The 25,203-nt window shown below is 35.8% G+C and overlaps 1 protein-coding gene across 4 annotated transcripts; it reads left to right on the top strand.

Moving 5' to 3' along the window:
* The first annotated feature begins 2,710 nt into the window (after positions 1 to 2,710).
* LOC109098331 (innate immunity activator protein-like) lies at positions 2,711 to 24,237 on the top strand. Of its 4 annotated transcripts, none has more exons than XM_042766371.1 (10): positions 2,711 to 2,821; positions 14,120 to 14,234; positions 15,520 to 15,653; positions 16,812 to 16,934; positions 17,080 to 17,311; positions 17,426 to 17,473; positions 17,654 to 17,942; positions 18,252 to 18,410; positions 19,476 to 20,223; positions 23,809 to 24,237. In XM_042766371.1, exons 2-10 carry the CDS (start codon positions 14,180 to 14,182, stop codon positions 23,884 to 23,886), a joined length of 1,866 nt encoding a protein of 621 aa, XP_042622305.1. In that variant the 5' UTR covers positions 2,711 to 2,821; positions 14,120 to 14,179; the 3' UTR covers positions 23,887 to 24,237. The 4 variants fall into 4 exon arrangements, with proteins under 4 accessions (XP_042622305.1, XP_042622304.1, XP_042622306.1 ...); XM_042766370.1 differs by lacking the exon at positions 2,711 to 2,821 and adding an exon at positions 3,889 to 4,069; XM_042766372.1 differs by lacking the exon at positions 2,711 to 2,821 and adding an exon at positions 11,090 to 11,554 and having other exon boundaries at positions 18,255 to 18,410.
* Positions 24,238 to 25,203: the final 966 nt, after the last annotated feature.

Here is a 25,203-nt window from a genome sequence, read left to right on the forward strand (position 1 = left end):
GCAGAATGGATGGGAACATGTTATACTGATAAAACAAATTTAAAGTGTGAAGTTGGTCAGCACTTGCTATTGTTGTTTATATGGAAGTATTATATTCTATGGGCAGTGTAGAGAAGAATGGCCAGTCTCTACGTAATGAACTCAGTTAAATTGTTGCCAGAACAAGTGATTCATTTCAGTAACTGAGTGGGATGTTTCTGAAAGTTCGATGTTTCAACTTTTATGTAAATCTAAGTGTTGCCATCATACAATCTGCAGTGATAAGTTCTTTTCACTTTTTGGCCTCTTTGAATTTAATTAGTAACTAAAAAAAAAAAGTTTTAAACTCTAATAACTCATACAGTTATGTAGAAATGACTAAATTATATTGTATTGTGAAACGCAGAATGGATGGGAACATGTTATACTGATGCTATACTGATTAAAAAAAATTTAAAGTGTGAAGTTGGTCAGCTCTTGCGATTGTTGTTTATATGAAAAATATTATAGTCTATGGGCAGTGTAGAAAAGAATGGTCAGTGTCTGGGTAAAGAAGTTGTTGCCAGCACAAGTGATTCATTTCAGTAACTGAGTGGGATGTTTCTGAAAGTTCGTTGGTTCAACTTTTCTTGTAGGTATGGCACCTAGTTTTTTTTTTTGTTTTTTTTTTAAATCATTAGATTTTAGTTTACTGAATGGTGCCCATTATCACCAAAGCTGTACATTCCATCAGCATAAAAAAAAAATGTTAGAATACAAATAACAAAAAAATTAAATTAAGTGAAATCATGCACCAGTTTACTGATGTAATTTTCAGATCTGTAATTTTTTGCTTCTTTTGCGAAAATGAATAATCCATTGATAAACTTTCAAGTAAACATCTTGTCCAGCCTCAGTTCGACTTAACAAATTAATTAACTGACCTGGCTTCATTAACTTTACTTACTTCATGTGCCGTCAACAAAATCAGCTGGCACCTTACCCTGGCACATCAGTGTCGCATGTTTTTTCTAAGAAAAAATAGGTTATGACCTATGTTTTACTTATATGTTCACATTTTACAACTGCCCTCACAGACCACAGTTTAAGATGACATGAAAACCTCGGTGAGAATGTTACGCCAAATACATTCCCATGAGCGTCTTTACCCTGCATATATAAGCTATACTCTCGGTTTGAGTGTGAATCCTCTTTCACAATTACTTTGTCCACAAGTTTGAGAGGATTCACACTCTATTTTTTTAACTTGAGAACAATTGTAATTGTAAAAGAGGATTGACGCTCAAACCGAGAGTATCGCTTATATATGCAGGGTAAATATGCTCATGGGAATGTATTTGACGTAACAAAAACAAAGACACAACAAAAGGAATGTTTTAATAAAACTAAAAGGTTTGCATACAATATGCACTTACTTAATACACTTAATACAACTTACCCCCTTTTTTACAGTTTACAACTCAGTGTATAATATGTGGAAAATTGCAAAAAGAGTCACCTATATAAGTTCATTGGAAATGAGAAAAATAAAATTATGTTGTAATGCCACTTTCTTGCACCAGTTCGGTCACATGATGCTTGGTGGCTAAAGTCTAGACAAAAGCATTCATTTTGTCCACAGAAACACAATTTAATGCACTCAGGAAACACATTTTCACAAGGTTTAGTTTCACCACATCTTCTACTTCTGTGTTTAATGTGTTGGCAAAACAACTCAGTAACATGTATAAGCTTATACTGGTTATTCTAATAATAATAATAATAATAATAATAATAATAATAATAATAATAATTTAAGAATAATAATAATAATAATAAAAACCTGGGGACATTCCATGGTTTATTCACATTTTCGATCCCCCTACCTTAAACTCTCACACACAACTTTAGATTTAGATTTTTAAAAATCTTCATTCTACTCTATGATTCTCACTTTCACATGCTTTGCTGCCAATGGTTAGTCTGTGAATCGTCATAATAGAATATTTTTGCTAGAGACATAGGCCTAGATCAAGAGAACTAACAATGAGTTCAATCATTTCCAAAGTAAATGTTTATTTTTATTTATTTATTTTTTATCTTAGGGGAAACCACACAGTACTGGCAAAGAAAAATATTCACAAACCAATCTCAATTACTTAAAAAAAAAAAAAAAAAAAAAAAAACTAAAGCAATTTTAAATGTAGAATATAGTACATTATGTTCTTAGTGCAAGTGATTTTGTTTTCTTTAGTAACAGACTGAATACATTAATTTCCGCATTACCTTACATATTCTGATCTGTTTATACTTTGTATATGCGAAAACATCTTGGTGGATTTTTATATATATATATATTTATATATTTTTATTGTTAGCAGTTTGTCAAACTCAGTCCAACTACTCCAAAACAATGAAAAAGAAACCTCACAGCTCGCTGCTGGCATCTAGAGGTAGGTTTTTGGAAGCACGTTGTGTGCAGCAAGTTACAAACGGCAACATGTATATCACTTATCTTATCATATAACTGCATTATAACGTGACATTAGTATGACTCAATATTTTAAGAACCCAGTTTAAGCCAAACCAGCTGTCATGTTGTTTTAAAGCTACTGGTCGTTTGGCTCATAGACGTCTATGGTTTGGCCAATCACAGCGACCTGTTGAGGAACAGCCAACCAATCAAAACCTGCTTCAGTGCTTACCTTATTAAATATTCATGGTCTGCAGAAACTTTCCCAGACTGTATATCCAGTCTTGTGTGACTAAACCGTGCTTTTTCTATTTCAAAACACGCAAGACAACCGAAGGATCCACGTGGTGACATTTCCACAGACGGACACTATGGAGCTGTTATTGACAGGTTGCACGCTGCTCTTTCATCCAATATTGACATCATCAAATATATAAATACGAACGCTGACGCAGGATTTACAAATGTCTCGAAACCTGTTTTACTGTATGTTCAAATACGCTTCTGCAAATCGGTAAACACTTCTCTTTTCTGTGACTGGCGCATGAGCATTTACTGTGAGACCGTCTCCTTTTCAAGGTGAAATCTTTCATATGTTAATAAAAGGCACCAGCACCCTGCAGTCACATAATGGCACATTACATTATCCTCTGCCTTTCAATAGATTCGACTGCATGGAGCTCAACTGCTTTTTTTTTCTAAGAAATTACAAAAGCCCTCATTTCCTATCCAATAAAGTGTCGACGTGTCGTTTGCAAACGATTTAGGCCATTAATAAAACAGGATCTAACTGTACATGCTGCCCAGCATGTGTTCAGTCCAACAGTAGTGTCCAATTTGTGAATGAATCATTTGAACCGGATCACCAAATCGGTTTGAACATTTCGTTCACGAGTCAACAGTTCAGCCGACTACTGAAATGAAAACCATCTTTTTCAGACAAGGCCGATTCGTAATGATCCTAGTTAGCTAGCTACAACATTTAGAGTGAACCAGCGATTTGTATGATGGGGAGAAGATACTTTATCGTGGTTGTATCAAACAGAGCTGAAATGACAACAAACACGCGTATTATTAAAATATAATAATTGTTAATAATATAGTAATATACTACAACTGTTTAAACGTTTTAATGTACTAAAACTATTTAAACGTTTTAGAATCGTTTTAAACCGGTTATTTGAAAGGAGTTGTTCTAAGGATCCGATTCGGGGGAAATGAGTCGAACTTCTCTTCGCTAGTTCAGTCAGCGCAGTGAAAAAAGTTTATGGAGGGGTGAGGATCGTACCATTGTGACATTGGGGGAGGGGGTTATGATTTTAAGTTTCCATAAATGTGCTGTCGTAAAATTATATAGAATAAAAACACAGGTCTCCCACTTCTTCAGTCGTCTCATGTTAATTTCACTGCTTTACGAATTTCTTTTAAAGTTTGTTTTTATTGTCAGAACCATCAACTAGAATCTACGTGAGAAACAACACCTTTAGATCGCGTGGTTTGGTATCGTCCGTTCTTTAGAATCTCGCTTACTTCAATTTGGAATGCGGCGCAGGAGAAAGCGTGGATAAATAACATCCCATGATAATGCATTGCATAAAGATTTGACGACAAAAGGTCTTCCTGTTATGACGACAAAAGGTATGGTAATATTTCCTTAATCTATAATACCTACACATAGGCTTAACTAACACAGCTCACCAGATGGAAATTGAGCTTTTATACAGCACGGCCACTTCAACCAAAGTTTTGCAAGTATTCAAACTCTTTTTAACTATTCAAAGTTAGACATCTATAAAGAAAACGTATAAACTATATATTTAGTCTACTTCTATTTAGTTTTAAAGCACCGTGCATTGAACGAAACTGAACAAAGTAACATTACATTCATCCTATTTGAATTATTCTAGAAAATACCGCAAAATACACAGATTCGACTTTTGCAGCGATGACAAATGCAGACCTTATGTCGAAAATATCACTGCAGAAGTTCTTTAATGAGTATATACTTTTTTAAAATGTATTGGTTAAGTGATACTCTGCATGTTTAATCAAATGTAAACTCTCTTTAGTTGAGATTTCATTTTAAATAAACAGACAACAGTTTCCTAGTCCGTACTGTGTTTAAGTTCATTTGCTGTCTTAAACTTTTACTTTTACGTTTTTCTAAGTGATGTCATCATACAACCTGCAGTGATAAGTTCTTTTCACTTTTTGGCCTCTTTGAATTTAATAAGTAACAAAAAAAAAAGTTTTAAAGTCTAATAACTCATACAGTTAAGTAGAAATTACAAAATTATATTGTATTGTGAAACGCAGAATGAATGGGAACATGTTATACTGATGCTATACTGATGAAATGTTTTTTTAAAGTGTGAAGTTAGTCAGCTCTTGCGATTGTTGTTTATATGGAAGTATTATATTCTATGGGCAGTGTAGAGAAGTTGTAAAGCTTTGTTTAGAACCCAAGGAGGAAAGAAACCTGCACAGGTATTTTAGCTGCAGTATGAGAATCACATGCTTGTATTGATTCATTGTCTTACGGATATTATTGTAAGAAACCCAACTGAACACGTTGTCCTTGTGTGGTGCTGTGGAATCCAGTGATCAGTGTGATTCAGAGCGTCAAGGATGATTTGAGTGGGCTGGCATCAGAGGGAGGTGTGTAGACCACTGAACGTGAATAGCCCTGGAATCTGTGGCTTTGTTGGTTCATAGCCAGGGTCGGCCAAGCCGGAGCCAAGCAGCGTGTGTGTATTGTTTGCTGCCGAAAGCTCAGTTTTGAGGCTCTCATTAGCACCTCTGGATGTGGCCTAAAACAATGACAGGCGCCATAGTGATGTTTCTATTTTATCCACTTGTGCGGCAATGCATTATATTGGATTTGACTTTCAGTTGATTTGTTGTGTAGTGTTGTGTTGTTCTAATTTCTACCGAATTACTTCCTTGCTCATATTTCAACATACAGCGATTACTGTACTGTACCTTCCTTTCCATACAAACTATATTGTAATGTAAGATGTCTAGAGTAATACAAGTAAAAACAGTCAGTCTAGATAAGTGAGTGAGTGGTTTCCTTTTTTATAAACTAATACATCCAGCATCATTCAGCACTTGTAAACCTGAAGGATTTAGTCATAAATAGCCTTTTATTAAACTGCATTACTGTTACACAGTCACATATGTAAAATATCTATCTACTGTCCTGTGTGTGACACAAAGACTAAACAGGAACCAACTAAAGCAATATGTAACCATAACACACTGATTTCAGAGAAACACTGCACATCCTCTTGGATAAAGAAAGATTTTTTTTGTGACAGCAATATTCCACTGTGTACTTGCAGAATATAATTAATATAATTGTAAAATTGGATATAACATTACACTGAAAATAGCTTTTTTGGACCTCGTTCATTTCCATAGTAAGTGCCTCACTGTAAAACAAATTTTTGCCTTTTTTTTTTTAAAGGGGTCCTATTATGCTCTTTTACAAAGTCTTGATTTTGTTTTAGAGGTGTACTAGCTCTCATGCTTGATGGTTCAGAAAAATTCATTATTTTCACATAATTTACATTATTAAAGGACCTTTCTCCCCAGCCTGTCACAGACGGCTCGATTAGTTCCGTGTTTGATGAAGGTCTGCCTTCTGAAAAACAAAATGTGTTGTGATTGGTTAGCTGTCTCATGGGCCGCTTTCAATACAAAAATCGTAATACTAAAAAAAAAAAGAAAAGAATAGAAAAGAAAAAGCGTAATATGACCCCTTTAAAGAAAAGAATAGGGAAAGTCAAACATTTTGTAGTAATCGTGGTATTGATTAAAGCAGGAATATCCCTTTATTGTGCTCCTCAAAGACTTTTTCTGATATTATTCTGCTATTTGCCTATTATAACGATTATATTCAAATGTGTCCTATGTCCTGGGTGAATTAGCCACAAACATTTTCCACTAGGACACATACCACCCAGTGAAGCAGAGTGGGTTAAGCCAGGATATGTGAGGTCTGTTTCATTTGCCGAGTCTTGCCGCAGTTGTAATGAATATACGGAGGGAAAGTACTTCTGGGATTTGCAGCCTGAGGGATTCGTGCCGCTCTGCAGTGCTGGTGGTACAGCGCACGACACGTCAGTCCACATCAGAGAATCCAACTGTGCTTTGGCTCATTTGAAACCAATTTCCACTTTACATCCTCTTCTTCCCAAAAGGGAGCCTTGTGGCCACATAACTACCAAATGCCAGGGTGCGCTGTTGGTGTTCAAAGGCCTTTTTCCTTCTCAGTTTCACACACCAAAGCTTTAATTATGCAGTGTCATACTATGGATACTAGTTCGATGTAATTACAAGTCACTAATAACTGACATTGACCCACAGAGTGTATATTTTAGATCACATTTGAGGCCCTTCCTATTCCTGTTAAGGCTAAATACTGTACTTAGGTCTACTGTTATTTTAATTAAATAAATGTACCTTTTGGTGAGTAAAGAGACTTCTTTCAAAAACATTAAAACAATCTTACTGAACCTAAACTTTTATAATAGTGCATGTGATAAACTTAGTATTGTTTTGACAGTCTATATTCCCTTGTATGTAATGGCAAAAGATTCAATATCATGCAACATTTCCCCTCATAGACCTTTTCCTTCTCATCATGTTTCTTTTATTTTATTTATTTATTAATTGTGTGTGTGTCTGGTGTAGACAGGTCCTAAGTAAAGGTTAATATGTGAACGTCACAGTTCACTGATGTTCCCAGCATGCCTGAGCTCCCTGTCTGAATGGGCAGGATGGGGGAGATCCCCACAATAATAAAACCCTCTCCGGCTCCCATACATGCTAATCCGACATATCCCACGTCCCCGGGAAGAGGAGAGATATGAATCTACAGGCTTCCATACAATATCAACTTAAATTTATAGACAGCTAATCCTATGGAAATCCAGTGGGTGTTGCACTAAATAAACAGTGAATATATTCTATCACAGCTGTCTTGATCAGTTTGCTAGTTTAGATTTGTGACCCATTGCTGCCCTTGCAGACTTTGCTGCTACATAACTTCACATGCACTTTTGACATGACCCAAGAAACCATTTTTACAGCAAAGGATTTGTATAAGCTTTCTTAATGGCAGGCTGTAGTATAAAGCTTCAGGAAGATAAAAAAAAAAAAATCCTATCCTAGAATCAACTAATTAGTTCCATCCCACTAGTTATCAAATAAATAAACACTAATTAACTGTCCTTGTTTTCTAAATCACCCTTTGTGCATTTACTGTGCTTAAAAACAGTTTTTCGGAAAGTTCCCTTCTAAATATCAACTGTGATTGCATGATTTGTCTGAAATAGCACACTTGGGCCTACAGTAACTCCTCCTAGCAAGGAAGTCCCTTTGGGATTTATTTTGACACAAATAACATGATCCAGAAAACTCAATTACTTCCTAATTAAGTCTTGTGGCTAAATCTGGTCAGTTCAGAGGCCAGTCCTCAATTCAGTGTTTGTGGAGCCCAGTCCATGGTTATGTTAGGCAAAGACAAGTAGTGATTTCTGCATTCTGCTTTCATTTTTCAAACCCTTAAAAACCTGATATATACAGTAGCTCATGAGTCTAATCAAGCACTTTATGATACATGAGTCTAATCAAACAAGTTTTGAAACTCAAATAATGATATCCATTTGATAAAAATCACAAGATCACAATATGATACTGTAATGGTGCTTTGTATTAGTTTTGAATCTCGAAAACATTTATCCCTTTTAAAAAGCTGACATGATCCCAATTTAACCCTGTTGTTTGTATGTTATCCTTGTTTTGTGTCAAGATATAGAAATTAGGGCCTAAGAGGGAAAAAATGGTATAATGTGAAACGTATGTGAACATATGTGTCATGGCACTTTGCAAGGTTTTTTTTTAATCAAATTGAGAAAGTTTTCAAATTCAAGCATTTACATGCTTCATTTTTTATCCTATTGATCGGATAATTTTAGGTCTACACCACCTTTTTAAGTCTGATCAAAGTTTTATTTGGTTCAGGGTCAATCGTCATTTCAGTCTGACTGAGCCATCATTTAGATTATAATGCAAACTTAGCTACTGATCAAAATCCAGTGACTATAAGCAAAAATGAAGCAAAGATTCAAGAAAGGTCTGTTTTTTTTTTTTTTTTTTTTTTTTTTTTTTTTTTGATCGATTATGGTGTCATATTTACTATAAAAATTATAATGTTAATGGCTTTGATAAATTTACATTTATGTTCGAGTAGTCAAATATGCAAAGTGACCATCCCATTCCTAGTATTTTGTAGGGCTGGTCCGAATACCATTTTTTGAGCTTCGAAGCTTCGGTAGTAATCAACACCGAATATTCGAAGCTTCGGAGGGAGGGGGCTGAACATATACTTCTCTCTTAACATCGTGTCTATACTGGACGCAAGTGGCGCGGCGTGACATAATACAATAGAACCTATGCTGTCTACACTGGATGCGGCATGGCTGACAAATTCCCGACAGTAAACTGCTGCTGCGTTCTATTTATGACATACTGACAAAAATTTCAAATGATTTTCAATGGTCGTTTTATCGTGTCCAGTGCAGACAGACTTTAGCTGTTGCAGCGCCATAACACAACAACTGGCATGTCCGGCGTAGACACAGTGTGATAAAGGCAGGAATCTCTGTGTGTCTGTCTGTCTGTTTGCATTTTTAATGTAAATAACTTTTATATAGATAAACTTTTAATAAACTACAGAACAGTGCAAGCCAGAAGCGGCGTGCCTCACGTGGGCAGGGCATATATGCTCCGAGAACGAACACTACAATAGTGTTAAAACACACAGGTCTGTTAAGGGCAATACTTTTAATATAGACAAATTATTATTAGGCTACTGTACTACTGTACGTTTTTTTATGACTGCCGTATTCGCAAGTATTTTCCAAGCAAATTAAGTGCACATTTTTATCATGTGTAAAATTACTGATTAACATGGCAGATAAAAGCAGTTCGTTTTTTTTACAGCAACAATATACTATGGGTGTACTATTTACAGAACTATGGTAATTTTTTTTAACTTGATGTGCTGTTGTGGTAGGCCAGTTTCAAATCGCATATCTGGCACACTGCATTTGTCTTGTCCTTACTCAATTTAAAGTGCTCCCACACAGCTGAAGTCTTGGCATTTTTGTCTTCTCTTCCAGATGAACTGAATCATGACGTTCACGCATGGGCGATTCATATTCAAGGGCAAATGAAACCCATTTTGCGGGGGAGGCCAGATGTTCTCGAAAAAAAAAAAAGAGTATTCGAATCTCAAAATTGAAAATCGAATCCCAACCCGTCGAACGAATAATCGAATATTCTGGTCCAGTCCTAGTATTTTGTTATAAGCGCTAGGCAGATTTTTTTTTGATACAGAGTAAGGGTGTAGACTATTTGTGAAACCAGATACCGGTATGCCTCAGCAGTTGTATTTCCTTGGGTTATAGGATACTATCCCGTCTGGCAGCCATGGTGGCTCCTATAGGCATTTAACTGGCATTCTTGGAGAGCCAGTGTGAGAACAAGGATCCTGAATGTGCGTGAATTGTGCATGAGAGCAGCAGGTGCAGCGTCTCCCACAGTACCCTGGAGAAGCCTTCCCCTGACATCTGTGTGTGGGTTGGTTTCCTATTGGGTCAGAATGTTAAGAGTGGAATGATTGTCTACATAGTGCCTCACTGAGGTAACTGTAAGTGTGACAACAGCATTTGCATTACAGTACCATTAAAAGTATGTCATTGAACAAGGGGCTTGTTTGCTTGCTTGTTTGGTGTTATATCTTTGAATCAGTTGGTTAGCTTGAATGCAAATGGTAAATTGGGGTATCTGGGACACCGATACTCTGAAAAAACAGTAAAGTAATAGGCAAATGGTTTAAAAATGGTGTTGGTCTAAGTATCTCCATTAGGCGGCAGCAGGATCTCATTAAAACACAGACCTGGGAAGGCCTATGCAGTGGAGTCCATAAGTCTGGAGACCACTAGCGAAAATGATTGTGTTTTGCATTTTTCTCATTTAATACACTTTTTCCATTTTAAATTATTTTATCACCATACCAATAAGAGTGAAAAGTTAAACCAAAAAATTAAAATGCATGTCAAAACACTGCACTTTTTTCACCCTATTGCTTTAATAGCAACATTTGAACTGCATAAACTTCTTAAGTTTGTGTAAAACCTGATGATCATATTCCTAAGCATTTCAGAAGATCCAAAGAGCATCTTGACCTTCAGTGGACGAACATCTGATTGTCAGTACAAAGGAGTTAACATGATCAGTGTCACAACTTTGCTTTTTTGATTAGTGTCCCAGAAATATTAAAGAATCTAAAGTATTTCTTATTCATTATTTTTTAAACATTTTTGTTTTAAAACTTTAAAAACTTGTATGAGGGCTTTTTACACTGCTCTTAACCCAGGGTTATCTTCATTCTAAACCCCGCTTTTAACACCTGGGTAAATGAACATTTCACACTTGTGATTAAGAAGCACGGTTAGCAGCCAAGGGTTTTTTTCCATGGGTTTATGAAACCCTGTTCTTTTGTTATATAAACAGTCATTTCAGCGTTTGAGTGGAAAAATATAAGTGACAGAAAACACGTGAAATGGAGTAAAGAGGAAAACTTTGTTTAAAGTATGAGCAGTGTGAAATGTGAAGCAATATAACCCAGGATTCTGTTAACCCGGGTTTTTAGAATAACTAACTTTAGTTAACTATTTAAAGTATGGAAAGCCTATTGTTTTTTTCCATGTTTGAATTACAATTTGAGTCCAAGATTTTCAATGTTGTCTCGATTTTTTTATGATGTGATTTCATCACTTGCTTTATACGTGTGTGTGCACATTCTGATAACAAAGACAACAGGGGGAGTTATAGCCTTCGTCAAGTGTGTACAAGAGGTGTGACACTGATATCTCTCACACACACAGAGGTATGCACAAGACGCGCCCAGGTTCATTTCACACAGCGAACTCCTACCGGTGTTCATCCAGAGTCAGAGTGCAGTGTGGAGCTAGACATCTCGTGGAAATCAGCTGATTTTGTTTGCTGGATACACTTATAATTTAAAATGGAATCAGTGTTTTACAATATGTGAGTACTTTTATGTGATAATGACTGCAGTTTAACATAATAGGTATCACGCAAGCTCAGCTAAATGCTTTCAAACACAGTTGTCTTGTATTGTCTTTTTGTTGTTTAGACAATGTTCTCACTGGTTGTGTGATATGACAGTTGTAATTCTAACAAGTAACATTTTTGTGGGTCAGTTTAGTGTGTTTTAATATCTGCTTTTTCTAAACATAATGTTGACTGATTTTTCTACTTAATCAGTTATCGGTTCTTTAATATTGAGTCTGCTGATAAACGACACCAATTATTTAAAGCCATTCATTCTCAAATTAGGCAATGTTAACTTGAAAGTTATAGCCCAAAGCAAAAACAATATTAAAATATATTAAAAGTAATAAAATGCAGAAATAAAACTGTAATTACAAATTGATTCCCAACATAAACATAACCGCTACTGGTTAGGATTTAATATTTCATTCATTACTGGTAGAACTGTTAACATGAATTATAATAAAACCTTATTAACATGAGGTTATTTCTTTGTGTTATTTCTCTCTAAAGATTGTGATATCGAGAATGAGTGACCCGGTTGCACTATTAGTGACTGAGAGCATGTCAAGAGTTCTGCAGTTTCAAAGTAATAAAATCACAGCTGTAACACATTGACAGAAATCCAACTGCTGACCGATTATAAATTTAATATCTAACATCTCTTAGTCATTGTCCCTACTGTAGATATTCACAGCTTACTCAGGAAATTGCCATCATGACGTAGAATAACATTTTGACATACTGACAGGAAGCCGGTGAGACTCTTGGATTTGTCATAGTTTTATACCACAGAACATATGTGTCATAAGCTGATAGTGGTCTGGACTTTGGCACTGTGATGGCACATATTGTTGGGTAATGCTACAAAGATATATATGAGTTGTTTTTGACTATAAGGAGATTTTAAAGGGGTCATATGACATTGCTAAAAAAGAACATTATTTTGTGTATTTGGTTAATGTGTTTATGCAGTTTACGATTCAAAAAATGCATTATTTTCAACATACTGTACATTATTGTTGCGCCTCTATTCCCTGCCTTTCTGAAACTCGTCGATTTTTACAAAGCTCATCGTTCTGAAAAGCGAGGTGTACGCTGATTGGCCAACAACGTAAACATAAAACCATGTCTGCATTTGTGATCGTAGAAATGACAAACAACAAGCGCTACTCTACACTGCTTAAAACTCGCGTTTGAATTATCAGTGGCAAATTCTTTCAATATGAAAACGTACTTACAGGCTGTGAGTCAGAAGTGCCAGACTGTCCTTGCAAAGTTGGAATTGCCCAACTTTATAGAAACAGCCTTTGTGAACAGCCGGCCTTGTACTCTCCCAGGCTCAGAACAGTGTTGTAAATAAAACTTAACCACCGATTTCTAGCTGTGTTCACTTTCGCTTTCGCAATGAAACACAGCGTCACCACAACATGGCAGTGGCAACAATACTACAGCGAATCAAATAATTTAAAGTTACACCTTTCTTTGCATGAACATTTGGGCGGTGTAAAGCAAATCTTCCCACACAGTGACGTAGACATGACTTTACTCTTTTAAACGAGGCATTTTAGGAGTGTGTGGACGAGTCTTAACTTTTATAAAGAATATCTCTTTGGGTTTGAGACTTTAGTCTTTGCAACTTTAGGGATCTTATCTATTGATGAACAGCTTGTAACACTAACAAAGAGAAAGGAGAACTTGAAATTGCATCATATGACCCCTTTAATATAAATATATATATATATATATACACACACACACACACACACACACATAAATCACAAATCATTTTAAACAAAATATATATAGTTCATTTAGTTGTTAATTTAGATTAGGTATTATAAATAAAAGCATTTGTCATAAATGCAATTATAGGTGATGTGAAAACCAGTCAGTAGCTAATCACAATTCCTTTTAAACTATAAAGTGTCCGAAACCATAGACCCCTTTAGTAGAAGTGAAAATAACAGCATATCCTGTTCATTAATTACGAGTAGCTAATGCTAATTTATTTAATACTATACAGTAGTCCGAGAAACTGTTGTAGAAGTGAATCAATGTTCATTAATTACGAATGCAATGAGGCATAGCCGCCCACTTCATTAACCTCTTCTGTTTCATTAATTACGAATGCAATGAGGCATAGCCGCCCACTTCATTAACCTCTTCTGTTGGAAGCATTCCAGTGTTGTAATCTAAGCACAGCACAGCCTTGTTCCTCCTGGAAAATTGACATTTTTTCAGATAGAGATGGATGTTTAAAGGAAGAGCACTTACTTGAATGGCCTCTTAGTTAAAGCTCACCCTGAGCTCCTGCTGACGGCGCATAACTGAGAGGCATAGTTAGACTGTGATTTTTAGTGGTCCTGTGAAAACTATTGTTTGCTGGAATCCGCTCTGACCCCTGTGGCTCTGGGTCAGGAGACCCGTCACAGCCGAGGGACTGAGTGGTTCCACGAGACATGTTTTTGTTCACTTTGGCTTGAACAGCTAAATTGGTCTCTTGTGAGTGTGATAAAAGTTGTATTTACTTTTTAGGAACTCGTGAAGTAAGAGAAAACCAAGGCTTTCACTTCAAAGACTACTTGACCGGCCGTCATGGAAGGAAAAGAGGAGATCAGTGATACTGACAGTGGGGTTATTCTGCATTCTGGTAGGTTCAGCCTGTTACACCTTGTCTATATAATGACATGATGCATGCTGTATTATATAGCATGTGGTTGTGAGCTTAAAGAGATAAAGAGTTCACCCAAAAATGATCATTTTATCATCATTTACTCACCCTTGTGTTGTTCTAAACCTGTATGACTTTCTTTCTTTTGTATAGTTCAGAGAAAAGATTAGAACCTAAAATAAATCACAGCACATAATTAAAAATATATTTATAATAGACATGTATAAATATATCGTTAAAAAGTTTGGGGTCAGTAAGATTTTTTCTTCTGATCTCTGCATCACAGTTTCCACAAAAATATTAAGCAGCACTTAATATTTTAGTTTTTAACATTAGTAATAATAACAACTTGAGCATCGTCAAAATCTTTAAAAAAAATTTTGGCACTTCTAGCTGCTGAAAAATTCAGCTTTGCCATGATGCCATCTCAGGAATAAATTTCAAAATCTTTAAAAAAAATTTTTTTTTAAATAATATAAAGTTTTTTTGAAATCTAAAAATATTTACAAAAAAAATAATATTTTATTTTTTACTGTATTTTTGATCAAATAAATGCAGCCTTGGTAAGCATGACCAAATTTTTTAACAGTAGTGTAATTTTTACATACATTTGAAAATGCATGTAATGTATGTTTTAGTTGGAAAATTATATACATTACACCTGTAATAGTGTAACGTTTGAATCGGAAGCAATTATGCTATACCAGGAACAACCCAGTCTTTTTCTTACAAAGGGAAATAATGTAGACCTAATAATAAAAAAAATTCTGTGCATTCATACGTTTCTTTTTTGTCATTGCTCAGTTATCTCTTTGTGTGCTGTCACATGATTGATTGAAAATGTATGTCCAAGAATTCAGTAGATACGCTCTCTAGACATGCCAGAGGCATTTGTTTCCAGTCACCAGATACAGAAAAAAATCAATCCTTTGTTGTCACTCTTTTAGCCGTTTTCAGTGACTGAAACCACCAGTCATAGCCTTCATTTTCATTTTTGATCATATCATAGGTGTTGATGAGTATTTGTTTCCTGAAAGTCTACACCAGTTTTCAAACGCTGATTACAAATTGTCATCATTTGGATTTTTTGCCATGATATTATATCATATTTGGTTATGATTAAGAGCAGACAACATTTAGAGTTATATCATCTATATTGACTATACTAATACTGAAGAAAAAAAAACAGTTCTTTATGTAATTGCTGATTTTCTGTTATTATCTTGAAGCTGCTCCTCATCATGGTGTGGTTTATGTGTTGTAGGGCCTGACAGCCCCACCACAGTGATGAAAGATGTGAACACTCACACTCGGGTCATGAAACTCAAGCAGCAAGCTCTGGAAGACAGGCTGAAGATGTGCTTACTGGAGCTCAAGAAACTCTGCATCAGAGAAGCCGTAAGTCACCGTTCACACTCAACAACAATCCACCAAAAAACAAAATAAAACAGAAAAAAAATAAATAACATTTCAAATAGGAATTAGAGGTACTTCCACTGAATGCTGATACCATCGTGTTTTTGAAGTTTAATTTTCTGCGCAAAATAACTTCTTCAGAAGTCAAATGCTGCAGGATGCTTAAAGATTGTTTATGTCATTAATCAGAACATTTCCACCTCTCTCAAGAACACAACAGGAGTATTCAATATATTATATGTAATAAAGTATGCCAATGACTGAGTGAGCAGGGTTTGTGGTTCTCTGGATAAGATGTTAAGTCACAGAAATGCATCATTGTTTCCTGTAGGAGTCACTTGCTGTGGCTTGTCCAGGTGTTCTTCAGTGTCTGTTGACACCTTTATGTCACGATAAGCCTGAAGTCACGCCAGTGTGTGTATCATCTGTTCTTGATGGGCTTTACCTCTGTTGTGGCTTTTTAAAAATCTGTGTGCTTGAGTTTTTTGTCTCAAAGAGAATTGTATCTAAACATATGCTGGCATGGATTTGGAGAAAATAGATGACTGGTTTAGTTTGGCAGGTAGGGCTCTCAGTACGGCTTAGGCAAGAACCGAAACTTTCAACAACAGGCTTGCATAATGTTGCGGTTGAAAGCTATAACTTGTCCCAACTGGCTGAAAGATTTCATACTGGAGGAACAGGAATTCTGGTTTAAAGCCTGTTCGTGATAACTTGCTTGTGACTTAATTAACTGACTATGTAATTATCGTAATTATACTTACAAATTACATTGACAAATTACAGATCTTGACCGCCACAAAAGTTTAATGCCAGTCTTAAAGATCAGATGATTTTTATGATTTTTATTCTATATTTAACTGTGCTGCTCATTTCCACTATTATTACATTATGTTTGGCATCATTTAACACCCACTTAAAGTTAATCTTTAGAAGCACTTACAATTTAATAACATTGTTAAATGCAGTCTTTAGAAAATCTGAAAATTAATATCCATTTTTCAAATTCACTTGTAGAATTCAATTTTAGTTTTTACTGTTTTCTTTTAATTTTATTTAGACAAAATAGTATAGCATTTTAATATATTAAAAAAAAAAAACAGTTGATGCATCCCTAATCAATTCCTTCTTCTCCTTCAGGAGCTCACAGGACATTTGTCCTCAGACTATCCTCTGTTACCTTCAGAGAAGCCCCCTCAGATTCGCCGGCGCATTGGAGCTTCTTTTAAATTAGATGAGCCAAGTTTTCTACATAGAACTGAGGTAATGACCCGAACTGACACTTAATCTTTATTTTCAGAAATCATAAAGATCTGGATAACAATCGACTGTTTCCAAGCAATTAAACATCTTAGGTACCCATCAACTTCATATAAATAAATCTGAATCTGATGAATATGATACACAGCACTCTGAGCTGAGCTCTGTGGAGGCTAATCTGGCTCTTCAGCAGCAGATACACGTGGCGGCCCAGAGACTGTGCCAGGAGGAGCATCTCAGCAAAGCGGTGAAGAAGAGTCGCCTACAACAGTACCAGCGTGAGGAAAAGAAGCTCAAAGATCTACAGGAAGCTGTGTTCAGGCTGCGACTGGAACATGGCCGATCCTCACCACGCCCTGGCATGATCACACAGAGAGGATGTGAGTGATTTATAGGAGCACTTACTTTTTCAATTGTTTGTGTTTTTATGCACTGTGTAATGAGTTCTCAGTTTGATTAAAAATCTTGTTCTTACAATTTCTGTGTTTGCATCGGCACTTCAGATGATAGCTCATTGTCAGACTCGGCTGTTCTTGATGAGGGTAAGTGAAAACTATTGTTATATAAAAAGTGTTTAAATAATATTATATATGTGGAATATTATTTATTTAAAGAATTTTTTTTGTTTATTAATTATTTAAAATATAATAATTATCAATCTCCATTTTATTTGTCAGTTACCCTTGTTCATTTAAGTAATCTCTCTCTCATCCGTGTTTCAGAGGAATTGTCTTCCCAGCTTTCTTCAGAGCCTCCTGCTCCTGCTGTAGACCTTCACCCTTCACCTCTAACCAACTCTAATCCCCCTCCTCATACACCTATAGTCCCCTCCTATCGGCCCCCGGAGGCCATTGTCCATCAAACCCCCCAACAATCCCTGGAGGACTTGCACACATGCCAGAGTCCAATCTTAGAGCAAGACCCTGCCCCCATTCAGAACTCTCCCTGGATGGAGAGTAGTTTGGACCAGCCCTATCAGAAAAAGAAAAGATCTAGTAGCATCAAATCTAGGTACATACATCTTTTTTTTTTCTTTAAATTTTGTACTGTGCAAAAGTTAAATGTCAAAAGCATGTCATCCGTGACCTTTTTGAAAGCAGTTTTGACTCATCTGGTCATTAAGTCTTTGCATAGTAATTGTTAAGGGTGGGTATGACCACACCTCGTCTTCTGTAATGGCTATTAAGCCGAACATCTCAAAGCTGATTTATGAAACACATGTATTGTTGTCAGTAGAGCACGTCATAAAACTACAGAGGTACTGTTTCGGTTTTGTCTTCATAATTGTAAAAGGAAGTATTTTTGTATTTCTACGCACAGTAGTCCTGCTGTTACCCCCACGTTGCCTCGTCTGGAGGTTTGTCTTGCGGATGCCGGGATACCACTGCAAATACCCACCCATGCTGCCCTGAAACAAACACAGTCCTGCAGCGCACCCTCCACTCCAGAGATGCACCTGCGCAGGAGACATACCCTTAGGTTTGAGCTCAGTTTACTCACAAACCATGTATATACAGTACTCTACCATTCTGAAGTTTGCAGACGGTATGTTCATTTTTCTTCCTGTTTTTAAAAGCGGTCTCTTATGTTTAATGCATTGAGGCTGCGTTAAATTTAATCAAAAATACAGTAAAAACAGGAGTAAAAACACTTATTTAGGTTACACTTTATTTCGATAGTCCTCTTTAGACATTCTACTAACTATAAGTAACTTTGTAACTACATGTCAACTACATGTCTACTAACTCTCAGAGTAGACTTTTAGGGTAGGTTTAGGGTTAGTGTTAGGGGTAGGTTTAGCATTAGTATAAGTTGACAATAAGTTGACAAAGAAAGTGTTAGAAGATATTAAGCAGACAGTCTACTAATACTCTACAAACTGCTAAGTTACTTACTGTTAGTAGAATGTCTAAAGTGGACTATCAAAATAAAGTGTTACATTTATTTATATATTTTTATTTAATAAAAAAGTATATTTTTAATAATTATAACCCATATATTTTTCATATATAATATGCTGCATTGTTATGATCAAAATAGAATAAAACAGTAATTTTGTTAAATATTATTACAATTAAAAAATCCTTTGTTTTAACAGTTTTAATATATGTTATAATGTTACTTCCTTTGATGGCAAAGCAGAATTTTTATCAGCCATTACTTCAGTCTTCAGTGTCACATGATCCTTCAAAAATCATTCTGATTTGGTGCTCAAAAAAACATTTATTATTATTATAAATGTTGAAAACAGTTGTGTTTTTTAATATTTTTGTGGAAACCCAGATACATTTATTTTTGACGGTTCTTTGATTAATAATAATTAAAAAAAAACATTTATTGAAATGTATAATATTATAAATGTCTTTTCTGTCACTTAATTTTTTTTTAATAAAAATATAATTTTTTTTTTTTTTTTTTTTTAATATACTGACCCTAACTTTTGAGCGGTAGTGTACACTTCAGATCATGGATATTGTTTTATGTTTTATGGATATTATGGCCATTTCAAATCTTGACAAATTGATTCATTTCTCATTATAACAGAGTTCCCAACACTGAATCCAACCCTTATGATCCTGAGTGGGAACGTGGGCGCTCAAGGGGCCCCAGGAGACGATTGACAGACTTTGCGATGACACCATCAGAATACTCTCCTATAAGTCTAAAAGCAGGAAACCCTTTGTACTACTCTAGTTCTGAGGACAGCAACTCAGAGCACTCTGTGCAGTCCTACGCCAGCTCGCCCTGCCAGGAGCACCCTGGGGAACTTCCATGGCCCTACCAACCCCAGTACGGATACCAATACGCCAGTCTTAATGACAGCCATGTACCACAAAGATGCTCTCCTACCCACTTCTACAAGAACCCTCAGTACCAGTCCTCACCGAATTTTTCCAGGGGGTACGTGGAGGACGGATGGGGACACCCCTTGGAAAGGGACAGTGGAAGGTCGTACATAAGCCACCAGGCCCCTTTGCCTGTTTATTCTTCTAATGGTCACTATGAGTACTACTATAGCGAGGCTATGCCTTCCCAGCAGCGAAGTTGCAGGTTGTTACCCGCCCATGTGAAACTGTCACGGGCTCCTTCGCTGAGAGAGTGTCCTCAGCATCCTAGCAGAGGCCTGCCACGGCAGGTGGTGTCAGAGGAACTCAAATCATGGCACCAGCGCAACCAACTCCGACCGCACTCACTGGACCGGAACAGGCAGGGCACGCTCCGCATCCGAAATGCGCCTGGGCAAGAGTCCCCACTTTCGCTTTCCCAGCACCAACATTTCCAGGAACAGCAGGTAAATAGTTGTTCCTCTCAGTCACTCAGAATAAATGTGCGGAAAATGTATTGACCTGCAAAGAGAAAAGAAAAGCTGCAAATATGCAATAATCTTGGCTCTTTATGAAATAGAATAGAGCAGTATCACCTTTCTGTCAAATATCAGTCTGTTGGGAGAGGAATTTCCAGGAAAGGCAGATCAGTTAAGAACTGCCCAGGCCTGCCTGAGGAACAGGGAAAGGTTCGCTTGGTGCTCTCGCTGCGTCATAGTGAGATCACTTCTGGATCTAGGTGTGGTGTTCAGATATAAAAGAGCTTTTGATTGGAATTAGTTTAGGGAATGGCACAATAGCAAACCGCACACAAATCATAATTGTCATTTGGTTTGCCCAGAGACATTAGAACACAATGCAACACAACACAATCAGTGCACACTACTGTTCAAAAGTTTGGGGACTGTAAGAGTTTTTAAATGTTTATAAAGAAGTCTCTAATGTTTAACAATTTCACATTTACTTGATAAAAAATACAAATAAAAAAAACAGTTATATTGTTAAATATGATTACAATAACAAAATGAAAATTTAGTGATGGCAAAGCATTATTCCAGGCTTCAGTGTCACATGATCCACCAGAAACCATTCTAATATGCTGATTTGGTGCTCAAGAAGCATTTCTTATTGTCAGTGTTGAAAATTATTGTTGTGCTGCTTAATATTTTTGTGGAAACCATGATACCGTTTTTTCAGAATTCTTTGATTAATAGAAAGTTCTCTTTGAAATACAAATCCTTTGTGACATTATAAATGTCTTTACTGTCACTTCGGACCAGTTTAATGCATCCTTGCTGAAATAAAATATTAACATTTGAATGGTAATGTATGTGAGTATGAGGAGTGTCCATGTTTTCACATATTCAAAGAATGTTACCGCTCCATTTTGAGCATTACATACATTAATAAATAAAACAGTTGCATGTCAATGAAAATTCATCTTAGGTTTACAGTGCTGATAAGCTATTTATTACCAGTTAAAAAGAAAAAAAGATGGAATTTGTGAAATTTAGTTGGAAACATGATCAAACATAAAAATGTTAAATAAAAATTAATGACAGCATATGAATGACTACAGATTTACTTATACATATTTTTTAAAAATTACAGAAAATTAAAGAAAATGAAGAGATGCTCTGTCATAAAGTATAAGGAAATAAAATCTAATGATGGGTAACACGTCACTCTCTCCTTTTAGATGTGTAGTCTGTCAGGTTTCCCATGGTCATGGATAAACTGGAAATATCAGGGAATTTTAAAATAGTGCTTTCCTGGAAATGTCATCCCATCCTTTAAAGACAGTCATGGACATTTCTATAGTGAATATGTGTTCTTATTATGATAATTATGGCAAAATATACTTAATTGTTAGAAATTGCTGTTTGTGAATGAAAAAAAAAAACATCATGGAAGCTGTGGTGTGGGAACTTTACATAATTTACAACAATTATATCTGGGATTTCCAGCCTTGCTCCTGGAGAGCTACCGTCCTGCAGACTTCAGCTCCAACACACCTGTCTGTAATTATCAAGTAGTGTGATTAAAACACATGTTTTAAAAGAACTTTAGATCGGTAACTGGGTGCAATTACAATTGTGGAGTGGTGTGTGATTACATACTTCATTCCACTCACATACTCTGCTCCAAATGCCACAAATACTTCATCAGATGGATCATTTGCTGAGTTTACTTTGAGTTTATTTGTGTTGTCACACACAGGTTTTCATTCCACTCAAAGCTTTTCCCCATTCCTCGCGGTCATGAACTTTCCCATTAACACAACAGTCTAGTGGGAAAACATGCAGTCAAGGTTGTTCTGCTGTTTATTTCCATTCAAGCTTTCGGTGGCTACACTGTGTGAACTTGATATGAGCATTCCTTTTCTCAGGGACAAAAGCTTTATTGGATGGAAGGAAACGGTGATAGCGACCCGGCCCATTAGCTCCTTTATTTCTCTAAAGAAAGCCAGATAAGTTGTTTGGCCAATGCACTTTTACTCCAACTTCAGTATCTCGTCAAGCAACATTTTGATAGCTGGCATATTCCCAGCTGAAACCGATAGGCGTCTTTGTTAACTTCTTTTTTTTCCTATTGCCTGGCATTGAATTTGATCGTACATAAGGTGGCAAGAATACATCAGTAAACCTGAGCATACACTGTGGTGTCACTCATCAAACTAAAGTCCTTTGTTAAGATGTCAGAAGGATTATTCCCAAAGATCTAATGCTTTTCACTTGAACCCATTACTAATTCGAATACTAGTAAACTGAAGTTCTCTATTACCATAGAAAGTCACAGAGACTGAGGATTATATTAAGCAGACTATGTCAGTAGTTTTTCTTCGGGACCTAGATCAAAACTGTTTATTATACTCAATTAAACAATGAAATATAATTTAAAAAAAAAGAACTTGTATTTTATGTATAAGCCTAACAATATGGAAAAATATTAACAGACTCAATAGTAATAAGAAGTAGTAGGTCATCTGTATTTTTTTAATTTTATGAATTCAGACATACTACTCTGTTCATATACTGTTTTTCACCTACCATATAGTATGGAGGCAGGCATATTCAGACACGATTGTTTTCCGCCCCATTGATGTCTATGGCCCAATCAGAACATATATTTGAGTTGCGACACATCATTTGAGAACTACTGATTTGATCATTCCCATAATGAATCTCTTTCTCAAAATATAATGTGGGCGCCAGACAGTGTTACTTGCGTGGGAGTCAGGTGATTTACACTACAGTCAAAAAATGTGCAATCAGACACCTAAGAAATGCAGTATACATGTACCAACAAGTCACATAACAAATTATTGAAAATCCCCTGCTGAATAAATTTAGGATGGAATACGACTGCCTTCAGGATAAAAGTAAAATCAGGAACTTGGGTTGTGCAATGACACATATTCACTCATTTTTAGATATAACAGAAACCACAGGAATTCAAAACCACAAACTTTCGGATGCATTTGGTTGGTTGGTTAATTTTAGTCATTTGGTCTCAGATCGTCCCTTTGAAGATATTTAGATCATATGTGGGAACATCAGCACTGAGACACATTTGTTTCATTCCTATATCATGTCATGCAGTGATTTCCAGAGACGTGTTTCAAATACAGAGGCAGCTGGACTTGTCTTAAAGACTACAACTTAAATATCTTACTATCTGGGAAACTTTTAGCAAAATGAAAGACACTTGTCTGCTGTCCTGTTAATCTATGCTTTAGCACACTGACTCTGCCGTTTAGAAAATATTGGGACAAAATGGGATAAAATTCTGCACATACAATCTAATCCATTCCATATTGGGCTTTCTGGTTGTAAGAATACACTGTGAGCTCCATGATTTAAGACCCAGCTGTTGTGTAACCCAGGCCAGATTTATGACACCTTCAGACAGCACCACAGAGCAGCAGATTGTGCAGTCACTCCTGAGTTTCGTTTAATATTGAGACTACCAACAGTCAAGGGTTACTAGAAACCAGTGCAAACAAATTTCCCTATGGACTGACCGCTTTTCTTCTTGTTTTGCTCCTTCAGGTATCCCAGAAACGGGTCATTATGAGGACTCCAGACAGGTTGTATGAGGATGACTCTGAGGTTGCCAGCCAGGTGTAAAACCATGCACACCCTTCTGACAGCAGCCCTATTTATTCAATAATTTATTAAAATGATGGATTAAAGGGTGATAGATTAAAGTATAGACTTTTTTAACATCGAACTAAAATATATAGGGATAATATGAGAGTATTACTGTGAAAGACAATTTTAAAAAAGTGTTTTATAGTTTTTTTATATATATATATATATAGATTATGTATAGATTAACTTACTTATTGATTTTGTTTTTGTACAATGAAATAAAATCTAATTTGTTACTAAGTGTTTTTTAATGTAATTTGGTTAGTGTGTGTTGATACTAAGATGAAAAATAAAGTTATATGAATAAAGATTGTCCTTATGATGTAATCAATGTTCGTTCTGATTAGTTATTACAGTGACTTGTTTATGGGGACTCACTGTAAATGGTTGCTCTAAAAACAAATATAAGTTTCCAGATGATGAATGCTGATTGGTGTAATAAAACATCTGAAATATTTGAAACTTGTCACATCACCACACAATGATTTTGGTGACGATCACAGAATAATTCTTGAAAATCAAGAGTTGGACGAAAGGCCAATTCACTGAAACACTGAAAACGCGGAATTATAAAGGGCAACCATTATATTAGCTAGATTTGCTTATAGTATGCTTACTTAATGGGGGAATAAAAAAAGTTTATATTATCGAGAAAATATTCGAGAAATTTTAAATTCAGACCAGACAGCCACGGAAGTAGTGGACAGTGTTGTCACGTGGCACCTGTTACATTTCTCACCGCTGTTGTGGATGAGCCTATCACTGTTATTACTGCACTAGCACTGTTTGCTGAATTATGAATTTCTTTCACGTTTTATAACATTGGTGGGGAGGGGTTTCATTCGAATGTGAGATACCAATCCTTTTTATTAATATATTTAAAATACTGTACATTGTAATATAAAAATGTAGACAACGTCCTGAGATTTTAAAGTGGCTTCAAAAGACTATCTGAGCCCTACAAAGGGCAAGGTATTTGACAAAGACAGGTATTTGTCTTATACCCTCCTGACTACCTCTGTAGAGGACATCGGACTTTAAAAAGTCCTGATTTAAATAAATAAAGAAATAAAAAGACATGAATAGACATGAAAAGGCAAAAACAGTGGGATTTTTATTTTAATCACTCTTAATTTTTTTTATACCAAACTTTATATAAAGATGATTCTCAACTATTATGAAATTATATATATATATAAAACATTTATAGGTAGATACAATGTATCTATAAACGATCTAATTTGCATATTAATGTGTTTTGGGTGCAACATAGAATGAACAAAAAAGTGCAAT

The sequence above is a fragment of the Cyprinus carpio genome, chromosome A11, assembly GCF_018340385.1.
Source record: "Cyprinus carpio isolate SPL01 chromosome A11, ASM1834038v1, whole genome shotgun sequence".
Classification (NCBI taxonomy): Eukaryota; Metazoa; Chordata; class Actinopteri; order Cypriniformes; family Cyprinidae; genus Cyprinus; species Cyprinus carpio.

Excerpts from the sequence above, each read along its gene's own strand:
- LOC109098331 (XM_042766371.1), top strand. The coding sequence starts at position 14,180 with ATGGAAGGAAAAGAGGAGATCAGTGATACTGACAGTGGGGTTATTCTG. Across the intron at positions 18,411-19,475 it reads CGCAGGAGACATACCCTTAG|AGTTCCCAACACTGAATCCA; the intron begins GTTTGAGCTCAG and ends TCATTATAACAG. Across the intron at positions 20,224-23,808 it reads AACATTTCCAGGAACAGCAG|GTATCCCAGAAACGGGTCAT; the intron begins GTAAATAGTTGT and ends TTGCTCCTTCAG.